Source organism: Rhineura floridana, chromosome 7 (assembly GCF_030035675.1).
Source record: "Rhineura floridana isolate rRhiFlo1 chromosome 7, rRhiFlo1.hap2, whole genome shotgun sequence".
Classification (NCBI taxonomy): Eukaryota; Metazoa; Chordata; class Lepidosauria; order Squamata; family Rhineuridae; genus Rhineura; species Rhineura floridana.
Genome location: NC_084486.1, coordinates 60,263,075 through 60,290,979, shown reverse-complemented (window position 1 = coordinate 60,290,979; position 27,905 = coordinate 60,263,075). Strand labels below are relative to the sequence as shown.

Here is a 27,905-nt window from a genome sequence, read left to right as displayed (position 1 = left end):
GGTCTTGAGGGAGAGGATTCTGAAAATAAGTATCACTTTTACAAATAAGTAATGTATAGCGGAAGGACCACAGCTCAGGGGTAAGGAACATGCTTTCCATATAAAAGGTCTCATGAGGCCCCATCATACCACTTTAAACAATCATGGTTTTCCCCAAAGAATCCTGGGAACTGTAGTTTGTTAAGGGTGCTAAGAGTTGTTAAGAACCCCCTATTTCCCTTACCGGGCTACAATTTCCAGACTGGTTTAACAATCAACCCCTCTCCCCAGGGAACTCTGGAAATTGTAGCTCTATGAGGGGAATGGGGGTAATATAGACAATTCATTATCAAGATGGACCAGTGGACTCAGTATGAGGCAGTACTTGTGTGGGTTTGTGTTGGGGGGGGTTGAGGGTATATTTATCAGCAATAAGCCCATATCATCAAGTTGCACTTACAAATAATTCAAACAACAGCTTCTTCCTCACCTGCACCAGCCCTGAAGCCCTCAAGTTGTGATACTTGAGATGGGTTTTTTTCTTGATCCGTTCCAGGTATTTTACACTGATCCTGCTCAACTTACTCTGTCCTCAGACAGCTGCATAAAGGTTAAATGATAGACCATCCAAACTATAGCAGGGAGCAAATCATTCATCAGTCTATGTGGCCTCATCATCAAGGCTGTTTTTCATAGCTGCTTTTTCCAAACTCTCTGCTACCCACCCTGGATGCTAGACAAACAGTGCAGAGTGGTAACAACAAACACCATCAGGTTTTTGCGGGCTCTTAGGCAAGATACCATCAATGGAACCCCTGCTTCTCATGTGCTAGGCCTGTGTGTTCTTGCCTGAAGTGAAAGCAGACCTCTAAGCATCCTATGTTCATGTTATCATAAAGGACACTGTGGTGTGCTTTTACTTTATGTGGATCTGGCCAGATCAGAGGTCTGTTGCCTGGCTATCTGAGCCTTGCATATAGTCGAAGCATGCTCCAGAATTCCCTGTGACATCTCAGGTCTCTGGATCATGCTCTCACTTCAGTGGGCCCCTAAACTGACCAGGCCTTACCAAGCTCCTCATGTTGTCAGTCACTAGTATCTACCCATGGAGCTAGTCGAGGATGTTGTGACACCTAAACCATGCACAGAAAAAAAGTACTAACAAAGGGGTTTTGCAGGGAAGGAGATATCATAAACTCCCCCAGCTGTCATTTTATTTGCCAATTATTCTCATGATTAGGAAGCATCCTGATCTTCCACAGTTTCAAAATGTCAATAAGGATTGGCATTATTTTAAAATTGCTGTGTGATAAGAAAGCCTTAAAAATTGCCAACAGATTTTATATAGGGGGAACTGACACGAATGCCAACCTTGATGTGTAGAAAAGCTAATAAAAATTCTCCTTTAAATGATATGCAGAACAGACAGACCATATACATTCTGATGACAAACCAATACTTCAAAACCAGCCCACCATTTGAAACCCACATTCAGCAGGGCCTCAAGGTAGCCACCTTTATGAGGATGGGAAATTGCTTATTTCACCTGCCAGAAAGGAATAAAGAGCAACCTCATTATCTTTTGCAAGGACCCACAGGCATTTCAATAAAACCTTATGATCAGCCTTATGAAAGGCTACTAAAATATCTAATAAAATCAGCATGGATAGTTGACCCCTATCCACTGCCAGAAGGATAGCATTAAACAAAGATAGGAAAGAATTCAATATCCATAATGCAATTACAACGGAATGAACATAAAGCTGTGCCATCTCCACTGATGGCTATACTTTCACAGCAGGATTACAGCTTGCCAAAGCAGGGAAACAACGTGTTCAAATGTGCATGTGGCTGGTGCTGAAATCTCACATTTATTTTTTTTTTTTTCAATAATTTTTATTCAGATTTTCATAAAACATACAAGACAAAATCATAAAACATTCAAAGACAAAAAACAAAATCAAAAATAGTTAAACAAAAAGAAAAAAAGAAAAAAAAAAAAAAACAAAAATAAAAAATAAAGAGTAAAATATTGACTTCCCATTTGTCAAAGATCAAATCAGTTATAAGTCTATAATATATAACAATCCTGTCTCTTAAGTCATACTACAAAATCACTTTCCTCCAGTAGTTATCTTACTTAATCATCAAATCTCATAAACATTACTTTATTCTTTCCACAAAAAGTCAAAGAGAGGTTTCAATTCTTTAAGAAATATATCTATCAATTTTTTTTTCCAGATAAGCATATCGATTAATCCATCTCATTACTAATTATGATAATCTTATTGTCATAACCATAGTCAAAATAAACATTTCAATTAATCCATCACATCAGAATCTGTTAGGTTCAATAATTTCAGTAGCCATTGTTCTATTATCTCTATTAGTTCCATTTTCCATCTTCCATCTTCAGTAGTCTTGTTAAGTCCAGTAATTTCAATATCCAATCTTCCATTATCAGTATTCCATAATAATCTTGCTGTCAAAGCCATAGTCATATAATAAGAGTCTGATGGGGATTACCTCTATCCCAAATATTTTCTTGCCATCCATTCTGAATAGGTTGCTGAAATACTGCTGTAAAATCATATCTCTGTTCTTTTTTTCAAAATACACTGGGTCATCTCTTAAAAGTTTTTCCATTGTCACATGGCTGCAGTTAATTCCATAGATTTTCTCTATATTGGGCTCCATCACATCATTCCAGTCCAGAAGATTATCCATGCCATTGATAACTTTATCTCTAGAATCTTCATTCATTTCTTCAGAGATAACATTGAGTTCCAAACAATAGATTTTATTTCTAAAGTCCATAGACTCCAAATCTTGTTCCTGTTCCACGTTGGTTCCAATCTCCGGGATCTCCTCTCTCACAGGGACCCCTATTCCAGTCTCCCGGGTCACCTCTCTCACAGGGACCCCTGTTCCAATCTCCGGGGTCTCCTCTCTCACAGGGACCCCTTCCAGGGTCACCTCTCTCACAGGGACCCTTATATCTTTAATCTCCTGCTTCATTTTACTCAATTCAATTTTCATTATCTCAATCTCATCCATTATTTTCTGAAACATAGTTATTTCCAGATTTTCAGCCACTTTCTTAATTGCCATTTTCAAAGAAAAATATAGGAAAACCACTTCTTATTTCAGCAACAATTGGGTTAATACTCCAAACTTGGTGACATCACAGTATAAACAGAGCAGACAGCCTTATCTCTCCAATAGTTAAGTAAACAAAATGCAGTTCCCAGGATCGAAACAATTAATGGCAATCGTCAAGAAACAGATTCGTCAAAATAAAATAGACCAAAAAGAGAGTAGTCTCAAAACAGTATAATATTTTTCAAAATAAAAATCTGGAATAGAAATCCCTCTTCTGTGTATATCTTTAGAATGCAAATCCAGGACAGCTTTTTGCAACAAAAACAGAGATAAGCTATTAATTAGTGCGTAGCAGAGAGAAGTTATGGCTCCCCAGTGAGATGTCAAAAACCGAACAATCTGGCAAATCTCTTTTAAACAGCAACAATTTAAGTCAAGTAAAAGAAAAATATAGAAAGAAGGGTGCTTGCCTGTTAGTGCGTTCTCTCTTAGAAGATAAGGTGAACGTTCGCTTTATCAGATAGAGCTTGCTGTTAAAAATCCGTCCCACCTTCGTCGGCTGGACCTCGTCCCATAAATTAATGAGATCTGGTCGTCCCAACAAAAATAGGCTTTGAGGTTAATCTCTTCGTGTCTCCCTACCCGGGAGAAGTTTAATCAGTCAAAAAAAAAAGAAAAAACTGACTGATATATCTGAATAAGCTTCTTTTGAGGCAGGAGCCCGTCTCAAAAGCAGGCACAGGCTAAGTCACCCTTCCCGGAAGTCTGAAATCTCACATTTATTATGATATCATGGTGCAAACATATGTGCAGTACAACCTTGGACATCCACAAAACAAAACAAAAATCCTCATGATTCCCAGTGCAGCTTTGGTTGCTTTTTCAAGAAATGGGTGAGCACAGCTGTGTCCAAGAAGTTACGCAAATATCACATAGGGAGAATTACATATGCAAGTATTGGTTTGTAAAGACATACACTGGATAGTACTTCCAACTCTATGACTCTATGAATATGAAGTTGACAGTGCAGGTACCCAACTGGACTAGAATATCCATGTCTTAACAGTACAATCCTATGAATGTTTATTTTACTGAAAGTTAAGTCCTATCCATTTCAATATGAATTACTCCCTAGTAGGTGTCCATAAGATTGCAGCCTTAGAAAACTAATGTCCAAAATGGTTCACAAGTACCCAGATAAAATATCTCCAGGGAGTTCAGGCAAAGAAAATTCTCAGATGATTTCATATTGCTATTAGGCATCCCCACTCCCATGGAGTTAGTTTTCATAGGCTGGGTAAATTCACCAAGACCTTCAACACTATCATCTGTGGACTGAATTGAGACAAAGGATTTTTTTACATGTATCAATTGCCACCCTGGGTTCCTTTGCAAGGGAGGGTGGGATATAAATTGGGATAAATAAATAAATAGGTTTACCAATACTAGGATATCTGTGTTATCAACAACTGTTTTGTGAGAATGGCTAAGAATGATCACTATCTGTATTTTTCTGCATTTCATTTCCTTCTGACCTTACTATTTACAATTTCCCCACCCTCAGCCATGTAACTCAGGCTAACACTTCATGCATCTGATGAAATGTGGTCCCCGAAAGCTTATGCCATAATAAATTTATGGTGCCACAAGACTTTGCTGTATTTCATAAACACTGCAATCTAATGTCACAATCCTCAGTGTGTTTGCTCAGAAGTAAATTCCCCTGTTGAATGGGGCTTGATCTTTAGTGACTATGTTTAGGACTACAGTCTAAAGCAAAAGGACATCTTTATTCCGATTGTACTAATTCTCTCCTGCCTCAAGTAACAATGCTATTTATTGTCAGCTCACCACCATGTTCTTTCTGTAGCTGCCAGTGACAGAGCTCATACATTACAAATTCTATTTTAGAGTTTACAAAGTAAAAGAGGCTCTTTGCCAAAGAGGACCAGCTAAATTCACTCAAGTATTAAAACTGGAATGCTAACAAGTTGCTTTAAACCTACACGACATAACAACTAAGTGCCAGATTTTCCGCTAATCCAACATGAGTCCTGTGGTGCATCTTTACACTACAAATCTATACAGTACATGTGTGCTCAGACATAAATCTCATTTAGTTCAATGGGGCTTACTCCCAGGTAAGCGAGTATGTTGCTTTTGGCTGTCCTGTCCTGATGTACATTATTGCTTTGTGTTGCTTCAATACACCATCATTAGCCAATAGCAGTATTTTAATCTCTATATAAAACATAGCTGTACATGGGTTGGTTTTTTAATTGTCTTTTGACATGAAGAAAAGAGAGTTGTCATAGATCATAAAGTTTGAGAGAAAGAAAATAAGTACATCTAAGTAGGGCGTATGCTAATACGGTTTTCACAAAAGAAAATTAAGCCCACTGTGATTTGTTGTCTTGTCTGGGAAGTTATTTATTTCAGCCTTTCTTTTAATGGGGTAAAATCTATTTTGCAAGTTGGCATGTGAGTTGTACTGAATTAATGCAAGCCCATTATTTACATTTTGAGATACTTGTCTTTGCTGTAGCAAGGCATATGGGGAAATGTTAACAATTTCACTGGTATTGACTAACAAATCAAAACTTTCAGAAGGTTTTTTAAAATTTTAATAGCCTGACTAATGGAGATAGATGCGTAACACCGCTCCCCCACTATTTTGTGTCTCACAGACACAACATCTGTCTTTTTTGCCATTGGAAAAACAAGATTCATTAATAACGTTGCTTTCAAATGATGTATAGCAGAACATCCTGCAACACAATCCTCCTTGAAAGTAATAATCAGACTGCACGAAAAACACTTCTCCAAATACAGTGAAATGTTTGAAGGCAATCACCCGGCACCAAAAATATGTTAAAACAGGAAATTGCACCTATATCACGTACACACACAAAACAAAATTCCCTTACAAAAAGCTGCACTCTTATACCAACTTACCTGCTGGGAAATATGTATGTATAGGGTTATATTGCAATATCTGGCTTCATTTTGATTAATCCACAATAATTTGGGGGCAGTTTTGGCTTGCAAGAAATGGAATGTTAAACATACTTTCTTGTATTTATTTAATTTAGTTTTAGCTTAGTATCACAATTTATGTCCCACTTTTCTCCATTAAAGTTGGACCCAAAGTGCCTTACAAAAATAAAAACTGGATAAAAATATTACACTGCAAAACAAAATGCAAAGAATAAAATACAAAAACACATTAGCAAAATACAGACATTATCGCAAGCCTTTGGTTAGCAACAGGTCTGTGCTGTTATAATTTTTTTCAAGTTTACTAAATAAAAAGTTGCTTAAAATGTATGGAAAAATACTGAGGCAATCTGATACACAATTACCTGGGAGTAAATTTCACTGAACTCTTCTTCTAGAAGACAATATGGTCTTGCACTGTAAATCCTCAAGGTTTGTGTTCTTTAAAGCCTACTCTAAATGCAGAAGCCAGCTGGGTGTTTTCAAAAAGTTCATCAAACGTTGTACCAACAGAAGCACATAAACATTGTTCAACTACTGATGCAGGAAGCCTCAAAAACTTGTACAAAACTTACCAAGGCAACATGGTCTCCCCCAGGAGGAATGGTTAATCATGAAGCAAATTTGAGATATAAAGGACTTTCTTTTTTGGTTCCATGCTACAAGAGGCTTTGTCCTTAAATCCATCTGGCTGTGTGTTGTGCTGCTCAAGAGCATGGGTTTCCTTTCCTGAAAAGGCATCTTTCATGTCTGTTTCAGTTTTATACTGTAAATGTTTCCCTTGGCTTGCTCTCCCTAGGGTGGCTGCCACTTGTTGCAATGGTAACAGGGGAAGGCAGGATCTGCCTTCTGCTCAGTTGGCTGACATGAATAATTAACTTTTTTCTTTCTGTTTTCCACCTCCCCTCATTAGCATTCCATTCAAGCAACACAAATAAAGCAATTCATTTCTCTCTTTTTTTGTCCTCAGAAGCTCACTGGATTAATGAGGGTTATCTGGGATGATAAGGCCCGGGCCTGCTGGTTTCATTTAATCTGATTGGTTGGAAGCTGTGTCTCTAAATGCAAGGCCCCGTTTGCCTCCATATCAATTTTTGGCTGTGGCATTCTTTAGCCTTCTGCTGGCAGGAGATCTTACATTTAGTCAGTGAGGATATCTATCTGTCTGAAGCGATGTAAATATTTCATTTCTGCAATGTTAATATTTTACACTGGCAGTGTTCTCTGTTTATGGGTACCCTGTACAGGTCAAGCACCACAAAATGTCCTTCTTATGTTTGTGTATGTTCCTTTTGGCCAAAAATATAGATATACAGTAGCAGATGGTGTGGTGGAGTGGAGGTGCCTGCCTGACCTCAGGACAGGTGAGTTGCTGCTGTTTACTGGAAGGGGGGGGAGAGGAAGAGGCAGCAAGGTCAGCACAGTGCTAACATACAGCAGTTTATACCACACTGACCTCGCCACTGCCAGTGAGCAGCAGCAACTCACCTGCTAGTAGGATATAATTTCTTTTTTAAATAAATAAGTAAGTAAAGGACAGTCTATCAAGAACTGCTGTGCAAAGCCCAGTAAAATTAATGGGGGTTGCCCAAGGGTGACTTTCTGTCTCTGAATGCATAGTGCATCTGTGATAGTTACAGTGCAAGCTGCCATATACAGAGTCAGGACTTATCCACACGGGAGCATTACTTCCTACTAAAGACACTTTTTTTTATCTCCATTCTCTATTTCCATTGTCCACAGTAAGGGCTCAATGCCAGCTGCAAACATGGTGTTTTCTATTCACACTGAGGGGAAGGATCAGTCACACAGTTTCCTAATGACAACACACTCTGATTTAACATTTCCACTCTCCTTGGTTGTTTGGCAACCGAGCATGCTCAGTTTGTTCTACCAGCTGCAGTAGGTTCTAGTTTTTTAAAAAATCAACCCAGAAGTGTGATTATTTGCATTTTCACTGGTATGATACAGCTGAAATACAAATCTTTCTTTGAACAGTGTTACACTTTTGCACACAAGTTAGGGGGAAAAGAAAAATAATGGCACCATTTGCAGCAACATAAAAAAGGCCAGCAGAATGAAGGAAAGCAGCTGGAAGTTGCTTGTCAGCCCATATGAAATGAAATGAAAGGAGGAGGAGATAGTGGGTATGGAAAGAGGAACGATTGAAAGACCCACATAAAAGCATCAGAGCAAAATGTCTGCAAGCACTAGAGGTATGGAATGAAGATGTTTTTTCCTTCCCTTTTTGTATTATCAGTGGATTGGGTTAGTACAGATTTACAGGGGGGAAACTGTCTGATAGCTTTTGGTTGCCGGTAATGTCATGTGAATAATGTGATTTAAAAGGAGATATGAGTAGCAGCGCACACACAGTAAACCATCATGTAGATGAGCCCTCACACAACTCATCCATCAAACTACTGCAATTGGCAGTATCTTCCCAAGGTCTGGGACTGGTCTTTCCCAGCCTACTACCTGTCCTGCTTTGGATTACAGATGGAATCTGGGGGCATTGCTTTTCCTGCTTCCTTTTCCCCTGTATTCTTTTTACAGTCCTCAGATGCACTGAATTGGAGCACTCATTCCCTTCCGAGATTCAGCAAGCCTCATTCCTTGAAATGTCTTAAAAAGCTTTGAAGGCCATTTTCTTCTCAGTGGCCTTCAATGGTTAGTCTATATTGGAGTCTTTATGTGTGTGTTTTTTAAATTTTATTATTATTACATCCATATCCCACCTTTCCTCCAAGGAGCTCAAGGTGGTATGCAAGCATGGTTCTCCCCCTCCCAATTTTATCCTCACAACAACCATGTAGATTAGGCTGAGATACAGTGACTGGCCAAAGGTCACCCAGCGAGCTTCATGGCCAAGTGGGGTTTTGAACCCTTTCCCAACGAGTCCTTATATGGAGCCAGGGTAAGAGTGGCTAGCTGGAACCAGAGCAGGATTTGGCATGTCAGGAACAGGTCTGTGACACTGGAGGCAGAGCCCAGAGGAATCTTAACAAGTCAAATGGGTGCCATGGCACCATGAAGAAATCTGGACAGTCAGAGGTGAAGCCAGAGGAGAGCCAGCAGTGGAAGTAAGTGGAACCTAGTAGAATCTAGCAGGTCATAAGAACATAAGAACATAAGAAGAGCCTGCTGGATCAGGCCAGTGGCCCATCTAGTCCAGCATCCTGTTCTCACAGTGGCCAACCAGGTGCCTGGGGGAAGCCCACAAGCAGGACCCGAGTGCAAGAACACTCTCCCCTCCTGAGGCTTCCGGCAACTGGTTTTCAGAAGCATGCTGCCTCTGACTAGGGTGGCAGAGCACAGCCATCATGGCTAGTAGCCATTGATAGCCCTGTCCTCCATGAATTTGTCTAATCTTCTTTTAAAGCCATCCAAGCTGGTGGCCATTACTGCATCTTGTGGGAGCAAATTCCATAGTTTAACTATGCGCTGAGTAAAGAAGTACTTCCTTTTGTCTGTCCTGAATCTTCCAACATTCAGCTTCTTTGAATGTCCACGAGTTCTAGTATTATGAGAGAGGGAGAAGAACTTTTCTCTATCCACTTTCTCAATGCCATGCATAATTTTATACACTTCTATCATGTCTCCTCTGACCCTCCTCTGACCCGCCTTTTCTCTAAACAGGCACAAAGCCTCTGGCAGAACCTTGATTTTATTGGCTTTTTAGAACAAAATATGGGTGACAGCCTAATTAGACTGATGTGGCTAATACAATACTAGCTAGGCCACCTCTCTGTATAATAAGAGAAAAAAGATGGAGCAAAACATTCAGCTTTGTGAATTGATTTTTAAAAATTCATAAATAACTAAAATGCCAGAAAAAATTAAATAGGATACACCCAGAAAGTAGAGCCTGTAGGAATATTCTGAACAATCTTCCAGCATTTGTCATCACATCATGCAAGCACAAAAGTTATTGCTGAATTCAACGTCCAGTGTTCAAAGAGTGTTGTTTTTGTTTTTTCAAAAGCACATTCCTAGTCCTTATGATTGGTGTAAAGGTTTAGAACAATGCCTGGTATAATCCACGAGGCCAATCATAGGGGACACAACTAGGCAGAGAAGGATATCCAGGGCTCAGGAATAGGGATGGAATGATCTGTCAGTTTTGGTTCTCTGTTTCTCATTTTTCAAATCTTAAACTCAGTTCTTCACATTTCTGCAGCGATTTACAATTTAAAAAAATCCTCATGAAAATTCTGCAGTATTTCAGTGCACATTTTTCCTAATACATACATTTTTGTATGCTGTTTTGACCAATGTACACATTTTTGCAAGCAATGTATCCCAGTATCATGCATTTTGTATGTTACTTTCATCAATATATTCGATTTGGGCACACTTTCTTCTAATTTAGGCATTTCTGTAAGCAATGCTTGGTTGGAGAACTGTATTGCAAAATTCAGATAAGTGCAAATTTTGAAGGATGGCTGTGTTTCGGTTCTCATATTGTTTCAGAAAGTGCAGATTTGATAAATTTGGCTTTAAATGTGAACTGAATAGAATTTCTCTCTCATCTCTAGCCAGGAAGTAAGGCTTCAGGAAGCAAGGCTTTTTGCCTTCACATGACTAAGAGAAGCAGAACAACCTATGTAAAATAAGCTAATTTCTACAGTGGCAACATTCCGGATTTCTGGGTACAGAATTTCCTTAATGTAACATTTGATGTTTATTTATTTTATTAACAGGGTATACTGCTTTAAACATGGCCAATGTTCCCATAGCCAGACCTCATGAAAGGACAGAAAAGACAAGAATTCCCAGGTTTGGAATCTTCTGCTCAGCAGCTGTACGCTACTAGAGACTAGCCTGCCACAGCAGGTTTCCCCACTCCTCCCCCCTGCAAGAGTTTCTGTTTACATGAATTACATAACCCAAATCTTTTTAGTGTACAAAAATCGCTTCCTTCTCCCCACAGATACTATGGCTACTGTCTAGACAAGGATTTGATTACATTGATCCATGTGTTTATCACTACTCCAGCATTAATGTTGTGCAATTTTTTTTCTTCCTGTGAATCATACATGAGAAGCAAATGTCTATGCAAGGGTGGGTAGAAGGATTGCTGGATGACTTGATATATATTGTCAAGGGCTTCTCAGTACCAATTGTTTAACAACAACAACAGAAAGGTTTTGGGGGTCTAAATTAGGCTGTTAGAATCACTGATTTGTATTAACTCAGAAGTATATTTGTATATGTGCAGGTCATCCCAGTGCATAGTTCACTGAGTATAATAAGCAATTGGCTCTGCCCTCTCAGCTGCCATTTTTCATCTGGCTCTACCCCCAATGCCACTATTTTGCACCTTGCACCAGTATATCATGCAGGCCTTGTCTACCAATGGAGATTTAGAATATGCAGCAATTCATTAAACTACATAACCACTTTGGGGGGGGGAATAGATTATTATAATAAACGGTAATGATATCTGAATGTAGCTTACTATAAAATTCGCTTCAACTTTGGACCTTCATTTTAGACATTTAAAGCCACAAATGAAGCCAAGAACCAGATTCACTAATAGGAAAAAACCTTGCGGTTTAAGAACGTACCTATAGCCAACGGATGCTTCTCTCAAACTTTAAAAAGCAGGGAAATTGGGCAGCTATAGTGAATGCACCAGGGGAGCAGGAGATCTGACCTCTCTGAGAGTACTGCCCTACAAATTTGTCAAAATGCAAACACAATTTGGGTTTGTCTTTCACAGTCCAATCCACTTGCTGTGTAGCTTGGAAGAATTTGGTAATGTGCCTCTGAGCATATGGTGAGTGGTGGGCAAACGCTGGCCAGGCAGCAGCAATACATCATAGAGTAGCAGAGCCACCACAGCATCCATAGCCATTGTTCATATCAGCTGGGGCAGGAGGTGGGGAGCAAGCCAATAGCTGTACCGGCTTGGAGCTGGCATAGTAGTTACGCCCAGGCCAGGCCCAGTGCCATCAAGTGATGGCACTGAGGCAGCTCAGATCCAACAGATACTGGGCTGGTTTATCCCCTCCCCAGAACACTCCATTTTGGGGCTTTCTGCAAGCTACTGCCACTGGGGATCCCATCAGTGGTACTTCCACCCACATGTTTGGTGGGGGAAATGGGGAGATCTGCACTGGCTTTTTGGATGTGTGTTTCTGCTACATCTTTGTTCATGAGCTGATACAGACCTTCTTCCATTGATACCAATGTTGTCTGCTGCCTGTGGAAGCTGGCTGTGGGCCAGGAGACCCTATGTTTGACCACAGACTCTGCCCTGATTCATATTCATTAAAGGTTTGTGCTACAGTAGTATGGTGAAGGTGCATCAGAAGATTCTCCTGTCACCATGTAGATAGCCTTCAGCATAAGCATAAGCCGAGACCTCCATGTAAAAAAGCAAGTATAGGAAGGAGGGAAGAAATGGCCTGAATAAAGCCTTCATACTTTTGCCATTCTTGTCAAGTTCCTAGATCACATAGGTCTGGGGGACACACTCATGCCCATTTTCTACCACAATGTTTCAGCACCAGCTTCTGATGAATGTATGGATCAGGGCAGATTCTCCATTCAGATGCATGTTCTGCTTGACTAAGGCTAACTCCCAGGGACAGCATATATCCATCAACAAGTTGGGTGGCACAACTGAAGCCTTATATCTAAGAACAGGCCCTGGTGACTGTTCCATATTCTCAGTGGAGAGTAGACAGGGTTTAAAGGATCCACGCTCCACCCCAGAAGCTTATGGTCCTAAGATGATTCTAAGTAATTCTCTTGGTGCCGCACGCAAAGAGCTATGGGGAAGCACATGGTTGTGTGCAGTTGTTATATCCAATTGCATATATACTATGTGCCACCCTGAGCTTCTACTGGGAGAAAGGACGGGATATAAGTCTAATAATAAATAAATAAGTAGCTTTCTCAGAGAGGTAGAGCTTCTCACTCAGATGGTCTGACTTTTTGAGTTCAAGATGCAGGTACAACAGTGAGCTGCCCTGAAGATACCCTGTCTCCTGGAATGCACAGATTCCCTGACACTGTCTTTCCAAAGTCCATGCCTGAGTTGCGATTCAGTATCAGGGACATGAGGGGGACCATTTTTATTGAAAATGCAGACCTGTTCAGAATTTGACATTTATACATTTCACTCTCTCACTTTCCTGTATTTTTTTTAATTAAATGAAACATTTCACAATGTTCAACTTACTATATATCAGATATTAAGATAAAATAGAAATGAGTACATAAACATATTTCTCTCTGCAACTGTTGCATTATATCAAATAGCGTTATCTAAAGCTAAGATAACCCTCTCCTCCTTCTGTCTCTATAACAGATACAAATAACTGCAGTCTGTTAAAATCTTTTCCTTAATTTAATCAAAGGTGTTTATAAAGCAGTTTGTAACCTCCCAGAAGTCTGTGACACAGAAATTGGGGTAAATCAAATTAGCATTCAATATAGAGACTTGTGCCTTCCTACCACTTAATGATTACACTCATAAGCCATTTGTACAAAAGAGGATAATTATTTCCTTTGTGCCTTGTGATAATTCTCCATAATAAATAGCAGAAATAATAAATCAAGTCAACATTTATTGTCTGAAAAGGTAAGATACCTGAAATAGCCTTCATTTATTAATTTATTTTTCTCCTGAAACCTTTAAATTTAATATGAGCCATTTAATTGTCTAGTAAACATTTATTTTCTAATTTGCTCACAGCACTTAAACAGAAATATATGCCACGGAAGAAGAATGGAGTGAATGCTGGAGTCCATGGGCATAGCCTGGCTTACAAAGGGCTCCACCTGCCCCAAAGTGAACCAAATTTTTGTCACATTTGTATGACATTACATAGTTGGCAATTGTGAAATCTTACACCACAGAAAGTAGTATAGCAGGGTCATTTTCTCAGATTATGTTATGATAAAGGAAAATGAATTATGGTGGATATTCTCTTGAACCATTTCTTCACTGAATGTTGACTGTAGATCAGATATAAAGCACATGTATTCCTCCGTCACCTCTTGCGGTGCTGTGCTCTTGCCCTCTCTCTGCGCCCCCAGCTCTACTTTTGTCTGTGCCTTAATTCCCAGAATATATTCTCCTGTGAGTAAGTTGCTAGGAGTTAGATGAAAAAAGACTGAAAGTGCAGGCATTGTAATAAGTTTGGCATGCACCTTTTAAAAGCTGTGAAAACCACTAGAAGAGTAGCTGTTCCCTGTTCCTTTGCATCCAGCATACACTTTCTTTGGGCCATTTCTAGCACTGATTCTCGTGTGGTAGGAGCATGTTGTGCTCCCTTTAGCAACGGGAATAACACAGCCAGACACAGGTATATGGGTGAAGTAAGGCCACAACTTTATTGATAAGAGCAAGTAAAGCAGGGTTGGCATGGCAGTAGGGAAAGGATCCGTTTCATTCTGGCAGCCCATGCTGGAGGAATGCTGAATCAACCAACAAGCAGTTGGGAACTACCCTTGGGAGTTGGCTCACTTTAGACTCAAGTGAGGGGAGAGAGACTCGGCTGCTATCAGGGGAGGCTGTTTCCACCTGCCTTGCCCCACCCTCCAGCCTTCAAACGCAGCTTCTTTGGGAGGACTTTCTGGCCTTGGGTTGGGCTTGGGGGTTAGTTTTAAATAATTTTGCTTTGACTTTAAATTAATTGTTGTTGGGGGGTGGGTTTCTGGTGTGGTTGTGGGATTTTAGGGTGCTCTGGGTAGTTTTAAGGGTGGGTTCTGGGTGGTTGTAAGGGTGGGTGGCCTGCCTGAGTTGCAGACTCCAGCGTCAGGGGCATGTGTAAATCGGGGGGAGTGATGGGGGGAGGGTGGGAGGCCAAGATATAACGAGGCTGGGAGGCAGATGCTGGTGCAGTGCTAGAGGCAGGCCACGTCAGGTAAGAGGAACTAGGGAGAGATATGTAATATCTGTCCCTTGCTCCGGGCCTGCCCAAGACTGAAAGATAGCTGGGGGATGCAGGACTCCTTTGGTTGCTGCTGTGCAATGCCAGGTCCGTTGCCCAAAAAACATCTCTCATCCATGACACGATATTGGAAGAGGACACGGACCTGGCATGCATTACGGAAACCTGGCTGGATGAGGACACAGCTCCCATCCTTGAGGCCATGTGTCCAGCTGGGTTCCTATATGTGCAGCAGCCAAGGGTTAGAAGTCAGGGAGTGGGAGTGGCGGTCATCTATCGGGGGTCCCCAGTTCTCACCAGACCTCCTCTCCATGAGACGAAGGTAGTTGATTGCATGTACTGGAAGTTGGGCCAAAAGAGCAGCTTAGGGATTCATTGGTCCTTAATTGTTTTTCAGTGGCTCAGAGTAAAATGAACCAAATCTGCAATCCTGTACACATTTGTTGTTGTTATGTGCCTTCAAGTCGATTACGATTTATGGCGACCCTATGAATCAGCGACCTCCAAGATCATCTGTCATAAACCACCCTGTTCAGATCTTGTAAGTTCAGGTCTGTGGCTTCCTTTATGGAATCAATCCATCTCTTGTTTGGCCTTCCTCTTTTTCTACTTCCTGCTGTTTTTCCCACCGTTATTGTCTTTTCTAGTGAATCATGTCTTCTCATGATGTGTCCAAAGTATGAGAACCTCAGTTTCATCATTTTAGCTTCTAGTGATAGTTCTGGTTTAATTTGTTCTAACACCCAATTATTTGTCTTTTTCACAGTCCATGGTATGCGCAAAGCTCTCCTCCAGCACCACATTTCAAATGAGTTGATTTTTCTCTTATCCGCCTTTTTCACTGTCCAACTTTCACATCCATACACAGAGATTGGGAATACCATGGTCTGAATGATCCTGACTTTGGTGTTTAGTGATACATCATTGCATTTGAGGACCTTTTCTAGTTCTCTCACAGCTGCCCTCCCCAGTCCTAGCCTTCTTCCGATTTCTTGACTATTGTCTCCATTTTGGTTAATGACTGTGCCGAGGTATTGATAATCCTTGACAAGTTCAATGTTCTCATTGTGAACTGTAAAGTTCCATAAATCTTCTGTTGTCATCACTTTAGTCTTTTTGACGTTCAGCTATAGTCCTGCTTTTGTGCTTTCCTCTTTAACTTTCATCAGCATTCGTTTCAAATCATTACTGGTTTCTGCTAGTAGTATGGTATCGTCTGCATATCTTAAATTATTGATGTTTCTCCCTCCAATTTTCACACCTCCTACATCTTGGTCCAATCCTGCTTTCCATATGATATGTTCTGTGTACAGATTAAAGAAATAGGGTGATAAAATACACCCTTGTCTCACACCCTTTCCGATGGGGAACCAGTCGGTTTCTCCATATACTGTCCTTACAGTAGCCTCTTGTCCAGAGTATAGGTTGCGCATCAGAACAATCAGATGCTGTGGCACCCCCATTTCTTTTAAAGCGTTCCATAGTTTTTCATGATCTACACTATCAAAGGCTTTGCTGTAATCTATAAAGCACAGGGTGATTTTCTTCTGAAATTTCTTGGTCCGCTCCATTATCCAGTATGTTTGCGATATGATCTCTGGTGCCTCTTCCCTTTCTAAATCCAACTTGGATGTCTGGCATTTCTCACTCCATATATGGTAAGAGCCTTTGTTGTAGAATCTTGAGCATTACTTTACTTGCATGGGATATTAAGGCAATAGTTTGATAATTACTGCATTACCTGGGATCCCCTTTCTTTGGAATTGGGATGTATATGGAACGCTTCCAGTCTGTGGGCCATTGTTTAGTTTTCCATATTTCTTGACAGATTTTTGTCAACATTTGAACAGATTCAGTCTCAGTAGCTTGTAGCAACTCTGTTGGTATGCCATCTATTCCTAGTGATTTGTTTCTTCCAAGTATTTTAATACAAATAATCTTTTATACAAAAAGAAATCTCAAAACTCTTAAAATAAAACAACTTAGGTTGCAATCTTATACTTGAATTATGACTGCTGAGGGGCTATAAGATATGGAGGAATCATCACTGTGTGGCAGACCAGAAGCTATGCCACATCAACAGAAAAGACATTAGCACAACACCTCAGATATGTAGGTGGAACCAATATACGTGTCTGTAATAATGAGATCTTCACATCTTTGTGGAGGGATAGGAAACCCTTTTTAGCCTGAGAGCTACATTTCTATCTGGGCAACCTTTTGGGGCCACATGTCAGTGGTGGATGGAGCCAGAAGCTAAAGTTGGGGAGCAATGACTGTAAATTATCCCTTTCTACAGTAGGCTAGTTTTTACACACACTCACACACCCCTCTCTGTTCTCCATCCAGACAAGCAAGAATTCAAGGACACTTTACAGTCAGGCAAAAATATTTGGGCTGTGAAGCAGGGTTAGTGAAGGGTGTGGCCTGCAGAGAGAGGGTGTGGCCTGCAGAAAGTTCCGAGGGCCAGACAGAGAGGCCTGGAGGCAGTAGTGGCTGGTGGCTCCATGTCAGTGGGGCAGTGGAATCTGCTCTGGGTTTTCATCCAAACTTTCAAGGAGCTGTCCGAGGAGCACCATGGACAGCCCCTTGAAAGTTCAGACTAAAATCCTTTGCGGATTCCACTGCCCCACTGACATGGAGCCACCAGCTGCCACTGGCTGAGGGATACACTTGGCCTGAGGTTTGCCAATCTTTTCTTAGTTAAAAGGGTAGTGCCAGCCCAAAACAGTTTGTTGCTTGAAGTGAAGCCCAGATGGTGCCTCTTGCTATGGCCAACACTTTATAAAGTCTTGGTGTACTATTCAGACACAAATTTCTGCCTTCATCTGTTTCCATTCCCCCACTGCCTGAAGCAGGTCACCTCGTCCTGCTGCAGTACCGGATTGGCCTGAAACAAGGGCACATCCAAGAAAAGGTAGATGAGAGCAAAGAGAAAAGAATGAATCACATAATCCAGTATAGAATGATAATTTTCTTTCAGTAGCCACATCCCCTGGAAACATTCAACTTTGGTGTGCGTTTCCAGCATTTCTATATGGCACTTCATAAAAACACATGGGACATGCAGTAAGATAAAACAGCAAAAATTAAGCCACATATTTAGGACCATTTAAAGGATTGATTTATATTTCCTTACATTTGGCAGTTTTGGTCTTCAGTGGCTAGCTTGGTAGCCTTAACCCTGCACTGTAAGCCAGGACAGCAACATTCCCATGAATCAAACCGTTGTTTTAATTGCATGTCACATTTTAGGGACACAGATAATTAAAGTCTTTATTTCATCATTTTGGAAACTTTTAAAGTTTGGTGTTCAAATAATGAAGTGCATAGCAGACTGTTACTAATTCATGCTTTCAGAACCCTGTTAAAGCTACTGAGCCAAGCCAGAATTGTTCAGGTCCTTGCTCTGGTGCATAAATTCTCCAAACTTTATGCCTTGTTTCAGCACTTCCCGAAGTTTTATTACTGTTGAAGGGCAGGTTGCACTATACTTTGCACAATATGGATGAATCCAAAGGCTAAAACAGTGTGCATAAATAATATAGCTAATAGTCCCAAGGACCTGAGAAACACAAATAGCACCATTAGCAGGCTGCCTTTTGATAGCTTTCTCACATTGTTCAATAAAACCAATTTGATCCTGATGGCTGGGGCATCCCCTAGTCACTGAAATAACAGGTAAGACCCATAATTCAATTTTTGAAACCTGTGCAGTTGCTCCATTTACAGTCATTGCTTGGAAACCTCATTGACACAGTTCACTGCTAAGGCACAGCTGTGTGTTTTCTGTATCTGTACTCAAAATAGAGATGCATCAGATAGAATTGGGTGAAATACACTCAATTACAAGAGACTGATCAATCTGTTTTGTCTTTTTACCCCTCCATCATCCCTAATGCATCATTCAGAAAAACATTGCTCCCTAAGAAGCTTTAGAATGCAGTACACTAGGAACTTCTGTGTGATGGACAAACAACACATGATGTGATAAATAAGTGAGAAGGTATTTCAATTCTTTTTTTGTTTTCTTTTGTAAACAGTTACAGGACCAGCCTGGAAGCTGATCAGAGCACTGAGCCAGAAGAGGGAGGGTAAACCTCTCTCCCCATGCTGTTTTGAAATTGAAAGCATGCCCTCCCCCAAAAGCTGTGATTTGGTCCAATGGTGGTGGTGGTGGTGATATTGTTGTTGTACCTTTTTTCTGGGGCATCCTCTAGTCACTGAAATAACACGTAAGACCCATAATTGCAGTTTCCCAGGCTTGGATAGTCTTGGGTGATTTCAACATACATGCTAAGGTTAATCTCATAGGTCCAGCTCAGGACTTCTTGGCTGCCATGACAACCATGGGGTTGTCTCTAATATCTTCTGGACCAACTCATGTGGTAGGACACACGCTCGACCTTGTATTGTGTTTGGGACAGGAAGCCGGTGATCTGAGGGTGGAGGGGTTCTCAGTGACTCCATTGTCATGTTCAGATAACCACCTGATTAGGTTTAGGTTTAGACTTTGTGCCCCTGATAACCCCACAGGAGTGATGGGCCAATTAAGATGGTCAGCCCCCAGAGACTTATGGATCCTGATGGTTTCCTGAGCGCTCTAGGGGATGTTCCCATCATGGCTGGCGCTACTGCCGAAGCCCTGGTCAACCTCTGGAATACTGAGGTGACCCGGGTGGTGGACACTATTGCCCCAATCTGCCCTCTCCCACCAGGGAAGGCCCGTAATACACCTTGGTTTACTCGAACGTTGGGCCTGGTGAAACGGCAGGGATGACGGCTAGAATGACAATGGAGAAAAACTCAATCTGTCTTTGAACGAACACTGGTTAGAGCTCATTTTTGAGCCTATCGTGTGGCGGTGATGGCGGCGAAAAAAGCTTACTTCTCTGCCACCATTGTGTCTGCCCAGTGCCGTCCGGCGATGCTTTTTCGAGTGGTCCAGGGTCTTTTGGGCTGTGGCTCAACAGCAGACTCTGAACCATCAGTTGCTTGCTGTGAAATGTTTGCAAGGCACTTCGCAGATAAAATTGCTCGCATTCGGATTGACCTGGACACCTCGTTAATTACAGTTGTGCCAGATGTCCCCGTTGCTCCCTCTGGTCATTTTTCCATGGATACTTTTCAGCTTGTAAAGCCTGATGATATGGACAGGATTCTGGGGGAAATGAGGGCCACTACATGCTGGCTTGATCCTTGCCCATCCTGGCTAATTAAATCTGCCAGATTCGGAGTAGCTGGTTGGTTGACATATCTAATTAACACCTCCCTAAGGGAAGGCTCTATGCCAACATTGTTGAAGGAGGCTGTGATTAGACCTTTGTTAAAAAAAGCCTTCACTAGGTCCTGCGGATCTTAATAACTTCCGGCCAGTCTCTAATCTCCCCTTTCTTGGCAAGGTGATTGAGAGGGTGGTGGCTGCTCAATGCCAAGTTTTCCTGGATGAATCAGACAATCTAGACCCTTTTCAATCAGGCTTCAGACCTGGTCATGGGAGAGAGACTGCCCTGGTCACCCTTTGATGACCTACGCTGGGCATCGGACAGGGGGAGTTCATCCCTGTTGGTGCTGCTGGACCTCTCGGCAGCCTTTGATACCATCGATCATGGTATCCTTCTGAGCCATCTTGCTGGGTTGGGTTTAGGGGGCACTGTTCTACATCTACCTAATGGACAGGACCCAGAAAGTGGTGCTGGGAGACGACTGCTCGACCCCCTGGCCATTGGCCTATGGGGTACCTCAGGGTTCCATTCTGTCTCCCATGCTCTTTAACATTTATATGAAACTGCTGGGAGAAGTCATCCGGAGATTTTGAATGCAATGTCATCAATGTGCTGATGACACTCAACTCTATCTCTCCTTTCCATCTGATGGCAAGGTGGGACTGCTCATCCTAAACCAGTGCCTGGAGGCTGTGAAGGGTTGGATGAGGGCGAACAAACTGAAACTTAATCCAGACAAGACAGAAGTGTTGCTGGCCAAGGGAAAAACTGCCCCAGGGATAGGGTTGCAACCTGGATGGGGTTGCACTCCCCTTGAAAGAGCAGGTCCACAGTCTGGGAGTTCTGGATCCTGCCCTGCGGCTGGAATATAAGGTGGCTGTGGTAGCCAGGGGTGCTTTTGGCCATCTCAAAATGGTCTACCAGCTGTGTCCATTTGTGGAAGCAGCTGACTTGGCCACGGTGACACATGCATTGGTGACATCGAGGCTTGATTACTGTAACACACTCTATGTGGGGCTGCCTTAAAAACGATTCGGAAACTACAGTTGGTCCAAAATGCAGCAGCCAGAATGTTAACTGGAGCATGGCACAGGGAGCATATCACCCCTGTGCTTTAGCGACTCCATTGGCTCCCAATTTGTTTCCAAGCCCAATTCACAGTGCTGGTTTTGACCTTTAAAGCCTTAAATGGCCTTGGACCAGTGTACTTAAGGGACCGCTTACGTCCATATGTTCCTACTCTGGATTTAAGATCATCTGCCTCTTGTCTCCTCTGCGCGGCTGGAATGAAAGAAGTTAGATTGTCAGGCACGCGGGAGAGAGCCTTTTCAATTGTGGCTCCCAGCCTTTGGAATTCCCTGCCCCAAGAAGCCCACTTTGCTCCCTCCCCGATGGTCTTCTGGAAACTTCCAGAGAGCCATTGGTTGGGACTGACGGGTCACCCTGACACTGTTTTAAGTTTTTTATCTTTTATTTTTATCTTTTAAGTTCTTTTATTCTCACTTTCTTATATGTGTATGCACATATATACATGTATGTATGTTTGTATGTGTATGCATAATGCATTTTATGTATTTTAATAGTATTTTATGCATTTTAATTTACTGTAATGTTTTGTGTTTTTATTGTGTATTTTATTATATATGTGTGTGATTTTATTGTAGCCGCCCTGAGTGCCCTATTGTAGGGTAGAAGGGCAGGGTAGAAATATTTTAAATAAATAAATAATTTTTTAACACCTGTGCCATTTTAAAGAGAGGAATTAGCTGTGAAGTTTTAAGTGCTTAGAGAGGAACCACTTATTTCAGTTGGGAAACTGGCACAAGGGAAAAGATTAATCCCAATCCAGTTCATGCCTCCCCTTCCACCAAAGGCTGTCAACAGGTCTTCCATATCTGGTTTTGAGTCCTATAAATGAGACCTATAAATGAGAATGGATGCACCGTCAGGAAGCATATAAATTTTGCACAAGTGGCATCCACTTCAATGGGACACAGGTGTATGGTAGAATACCGTACACCTGTGTCCCACTGAAGTAAATGGCACCTGAATCTCTGCAATTCATCCTCTTCTTTTAGTTACAGGAAAATACCACTTGTGTGACGTGGGATGAGAGTTCACATGCTTTGCACACAGAAGGTCTATGTGTCAATCCCAGGTATCTCCAGATAAAGGATCAGGTAGCAGATTACATGAAAGACTTTTGCCTGAGACCCTGGATGGTTGCTACCAGTTAGAGGAGGCAATGCTGATCTAGATGGACAAACAGGCAGACCTGGTATAAGGCAGCTGCCTATGCTGTGTATGAAACTTGCCTCTTTAGAGTGTCTCTCAGTCTAAAGTGACTCTCCCAATGCTAAGAGTGAAAGGGCAAGAGAATAAAATGAAGGAGGAGACTCGGGTTGTGGTACATAATAAACTGAGTGTTGTGTGTGTGTCCTTTCCAGAAGCACATTATAAAGGCATAGTAAAATCAAACTGGAGAAGTGATAAGCCTAGCCTTGTGCCCTCAGCACAACCCCTGGCAGCAATGGGAGGGGAGAATTCATCCTCCCACCCTTGCCAGCTCTCATAAGATCATTTGTAATCCCGGGCAATCCAGCAAGAGCTACTGAGGGTGGAAACAGGCCCTAGCCTCTAAAAGGCCTTGGCCTGCCTGATGCCAGCCTCTTTCTTTACAAGGGATGATGATGATGATGGACTTCAAGTTGATCCCAACTTATGGCAACCCTATGAATAGGGTTTTCATGCGGTATTCAGTGGGGGTTTACCATTGCCTTCCTCTGAGGCTGAGAGGCACTGACTGGCCCAAGGTCACCCAGTGAGCTTCATGGCTGTGTGAGGATTCAAACCATTATGAAAATCACTCTCCCACCTCTTCAGATTCTGAATTTCTAATATTTAACCTTTTGTGTATATTGGAAAGAGAAGGGGAAAAAACTTTTTTATGGGTACTTTCGTATAATCAAAAGCAACCTTTAGATCTGTGCATCAGAAAACTAACAGAGCAATCCAAATGCAGAGGGGGGGCACGGATAAGGAGCCTGCAGAAAGCCACGTGGGATCCTCCTCCTGCTCAGGAGCCACCGGCCCAGTTGAACGCTGGCTCCATCAGGAAGTGCGAGCTCCAACAAACAGGCCTCCTGGGCAGTAAGCACTCCCTGTAGGGCCACAGTGGGAAATATTTAAAATTATTTTAACCTGCCGGCCTTTTGGCCAGCAGAGTTTGTGGGGGAATTGAAACCTGGGGGAGAGCTCTGCATGTGAGGAGGATCTCACATAAGTCCCCCCTGTGACTCCTCCCCTGCCACTTCCTTGGAACACATTTCAGGGCTTCCCCCAGCTTCCCCCGGCCCTCCGTCTGCCAGGCTGGCCATCCCTGGTGGATCCCTGGCAGTGCTGGCAGGCACCTAGTGGTGCCATGGCTCAGCCGCGGCAGAGGACTAATGCCAAAAGAGGCCAGCAGAGCCGGGGGCCTGCTGGTGCCACTGGGGATCTGCAGCATCCATCTCACCCCAGCCCAGCGGAAAGATAAGTGGATTGCACCCTACCTGCTGAAGTAGTTGCTGCAACGTAATCAAGGGGCAAACGCCTTCTGATCATCTGACATCAGCTCAGGTGATCCTTTTCTCTGGTTCTTGCAAATGCAGCTCCCATGTGCCTATTTTGTACCATGTGAAAGTTCTTTAGAGTAGGTTTCTATTGGCAGTGAATCAGATTAATCCCCTCAGACCCTGAAAATGCTTGAAAGTGTTGGCACTGTGGAAAAGTTTTGTATTATTTACAGCTAATTTTTATCACTTGTTTTATAGCAAATGGCCAGGTAACCTTCTTGACCGAGAACAGTAAACTGGAAGGACTTCATTATTCACTATAACAGGTTTCTCCCTTTCATTTTGATTGTGGTGGTATTTCTCAGTGTTACTATTTTATGATGCATTGCCCTCATGCAAAAAAGAATTTGTGGTGAGGAAATCTTTTATTGGCACTCTGACCTAGGAAACTGCTAACCTCTGGAAATAAATGGAGGTAGTGGGTAAGAAGGAGATATGGAGAAAGCAACCAAGAGACTGCAGAGGCTTAGCTGATGCTGCAGTTGTTGCTAGGCAGAGAATAGCTTGACAGGGAGTTCAGATGGCTGGAAGGCCTGCTGTAAATTAAAAACTTAAAACAGGTCAATTAGGCTGAGTGATAGGATTATATGCTGAGATTTAGAAAAACAAAACAATTTAGAGGATAAGGCATGCTTACTATACCCACTCCTATGGGCAGTTGAGAATATCAACACTTTCCCCCTTTCATATCATTATTATACATGTTTCTGTATTCATGTACATTAGCACTTGACAGAATAACAAAAACAGAAAGACAGGTCCCTGCCCCAGGAAACTTACAATGTAAGAGCCAAACTAGATGAGACCTGAACAGTTTCCTGGTGTTTTCTTTTGGGTGTTTTGTTTCCTTGTTTGTTTTCTCCTGAAATGCAATTGCAGGGGCCGGTGACATTGATCAGAACAGCAGGATGCGGAGATGTGTGCTTAAATCCTTCCCTGCAGACTGCATTTCCTTTCACCCATCAGCTACTTTTGACCAAGGAGGTGGAGAAACTGTTGGCTCTCCATATTCTTTTCCTTGTGGGGAGCAAAGCAACCGGAGGCCATTTTGATCTGAAAAACAGGTGACAGGGAGAGTTAAGCATGCCTTCCTTTCCCCACGAATGCTTTGTTCAAATCTGTAGTCTCTTGTAGCTATAGTTCTTTATTAAAAAAAACTGGGACACTGTTTCTCTAGTCTGCTCCTAAATTCTGAAAAAGGGACCACGAAATGCAGGGGGGTGATAGTCAGAGGTAAGAGTAACAGGAAAAATATGCAGAAAGACAATTACATTTAATTATGCTTAGTTTTTAAGGGGTGAGGAGAGCTAAACAGTTACTTCAAAGATTTGCAGAAAAGGTGGGCTGGCCATTTTTAAAAGCAGTGAATTAAATAATTTCAAAATTAAAATGTGTTTTAATTCCTTAAGCTGTCAGGAATATACACCTTAGGACTTTAAAAAACTGCTCCTGAAAACACTCACCAAAAATTGTAATAACTATCAGCTGACAAATATAAAAAACAGGTGTTTGCTATGGAATCATATGTACTCTTAAAAATAAATCCATGGGTTGTATTCCACCTAGTACTAAGCAGAGAGTTTTGTCAGTGCAAGGATTTCTCTTTGTGCAATGGAATGATATCTCCCTCTTCTCCCCCCCCCCGGATGCCCCCCTGAATCTGTTCTGGGTGTTCTGTTCTGGAGCGGGGCCTGTGCAGGGGAAGGAAAGGGGGGGAAACCTACTTTTCTAGTCCTAACCCTTATTTTAGCAAAACATTTTAGTTCAATACCACCACATATGCTATGGACAGGTAAGTCACTGATATCCAGTGCAGGTAAGTACAGGATCCGGAGGCATAATAAAGACAATCCAACTATCAATAAACCAGAAACAACAACACCTTCCTGCCACTCTCTCCTAGAGTTCACCTGGATGGATTAGAAAAAACTGTCACTGTTGGGATGTTCAGGCCTGAGTGTGGCCCTTATAGATGGCCAGCACCAGGACAGCACCAGGGAGATGCAACCCTGCTAAGTCTCCTGAATCCTTTAGCAGCTTTCAATACTATCGATCCTTCTGGATAGTCTCTCTGGACTAGGAGCCAAGAATTGGTGTTTCAACAGTTCTGCTCCTACCTGGAGAGTCAATACTGGAAAGTTGTGCAGGGGGACAACTATTTAAGCACATGTTATTTATATTATGGGGTCTGACAAGGTTCCGTTTTGTCCCTCTTACTTAACATCCACCTGTAACCAATAAGAGAGGTCATTTGGGGCTTTAGAGCTGGGTCTCATCAATGTGTAGATGACACTATCCCTCCTTTACAATTGATTTAGATGATAATGCAGGAAGGTGATGAATCATTGCTTGGAATCAGAAATGGACTGGATGAGTGCCAGTAAGCACACTGAGGGCTATTACCAGCAATAGCCAGAAATATAAATATATGCTGTGAGCAGATATTGGAGTAAACAGAAGGTGGCAGGCATGAGTTTATTAATGTATGTATTATAATTTTTTAATTCCTGCCAGTAGAAATTCCTAAGAGTAGCTTACAGCATATTGCAACAATCAACCTGTTTTTTTTTAAAAAAAAAAAAGAGAGAGAGAAAAGAATTTTAAAAACAGGAAAAACAGCCAACAATAAGAAATAAAACAACCTTTAAAAGCAGCAATGGCTTTTGCAAAATGACAAATCAATTGGTTCCACTCCCATGCTCTAAGCACCCACTTAAATTACCGTCCTTTAAAAAGAGAAGATAGAGGTTGGCCTGATAAGCTTTTCTGGATGGGAGTTCCATAAATAGCATAGGCAAGAACTGGATGAGAAAAAGTGTCCCATCCAGGGATCTAAAACATTGGCAGTCTGGAATAGATGTACCTTGATATGTAGCAATGTACCAGTCCCTCACGACATTGAAAATCAATGGGATTTCTTTTCAAGGAGGTATGCATTAGATGACCATTCATATGTCCCTCGTTTCCGTAAAATTCAATAGGACTACATATCAAAACCAGGTAATAAACTCTAGAGCAGTGATTTTCAGCTGCTGTGCTGCAGCACATTGGTGTGCCGCAAATGGTCCGCAGGTGTGCCACGGGAGTTTGCTCACGTGAGAATGTCCCTTAAAAAAAATTCACTTTAGCAAATGGCAGTTGTGTCGAGCAATAATGATAGTGATTGACACGTAAGGGCAGGGTGGAAAGCGGGGCGGGGCGTCGCTGACACTTGATGAGGAGAATCCAAGGGGTAGTTTGATGGTTGCTGTCCCAGGCTGTGAGAGGAAGCAGATCTGCCCCCCTTAGGTCATTGCTATGGGATGCATTCAGCTCTATCGGACAGAGTTGCCACCTCGACCTGCTGCAAATTGCCGTGGTGGGCAGTCAGAGCGCAGGCAAGAGCTCCATTCTTGAGAACTTCATCGGCCGGTCAGTCAGTCAGTTGTTCATGGGGAGAGCAGGGGATTCAAACCTCCCGCCTAAAATTAGATTGCACAGAGCTGATGAGCAGGCGGCAGCACAAGGAAGCCACTCAGGCATGCAGCTGAAGAATGGGAGATTCCCCAAGAACGGGAAAAAACCCTGCTGCAGCCCAGCTTCTCTATATCACCAAGCGCGGGGGGCCCAAAGCGCAGGGCCCAGGGCAACTGCCCCGCTTCCCAGTGCCTAGGGGCGGCTCTGGTTGCAGGTGATTTTCATAAGTAGCCTTATGAATGGTGGAATGTGACGTTCTCTCTCCACCTCCCATAGTTGATATGGATGACTACTTCGATGTGTGTTTTCATTGTCCAGTCCAGTAGATGCATTGGGGCGGTTGTCACAAAGAGTTCACATGGTTTCCCCACCCTTCCTCCTTCCATACACACAGCTCAGACTCTGTGCTGTTAGCTACTCTGCCAATGTCTATTCTAGGGTAAATTACAGAGCTGTACTAGAAGTAACCTTTGTGCATCTACTCTTGTTGCCATTATTGTTGTTGTTGTTGTTATTGCAATTAGGATTTCATATCCAGGGTTACAATCATATATTGTTACAACAGTATAAAAACACAGTATTAAAATCAGTTAAAATAAATAACAATCTAGTAGGTGGTCTTT

The 27,905-nt window shown here is 42.1% G+C and overlaps 1 protein-coding gene across 2 annotated transcripts in view; it reads right to left on the bottom strand.

Moving 5' to 3' along the window:
- C7H10orf90 (chromosome 7 C10orf90 homolog) overlaps window positions 1–6,879 on the bottom strand; it is a 188,908-nt gene extending 182,029 nt beyond the window's left edge. Inside the window, exon 1 of one of the 2 annotated variants that reach the window (XM_061634367.1) lies at window positions 6,654–6,879. In XM_061634367.1, the coding sequence (XP_061490351.1) occupies window positions 6,654–6,819 (166 nt within the window). In that variant the 5' untranslated portion in view covers window positions 6,820–6,879. The remainder of the gene's footprint in view (window positions 1–6,653) is intronic. The other variant, XM_061634365.1, reaches the window with a different exon arrangement.
- Window positions 6,880–27,905: the final 21,026 nt, after the last annotated feature.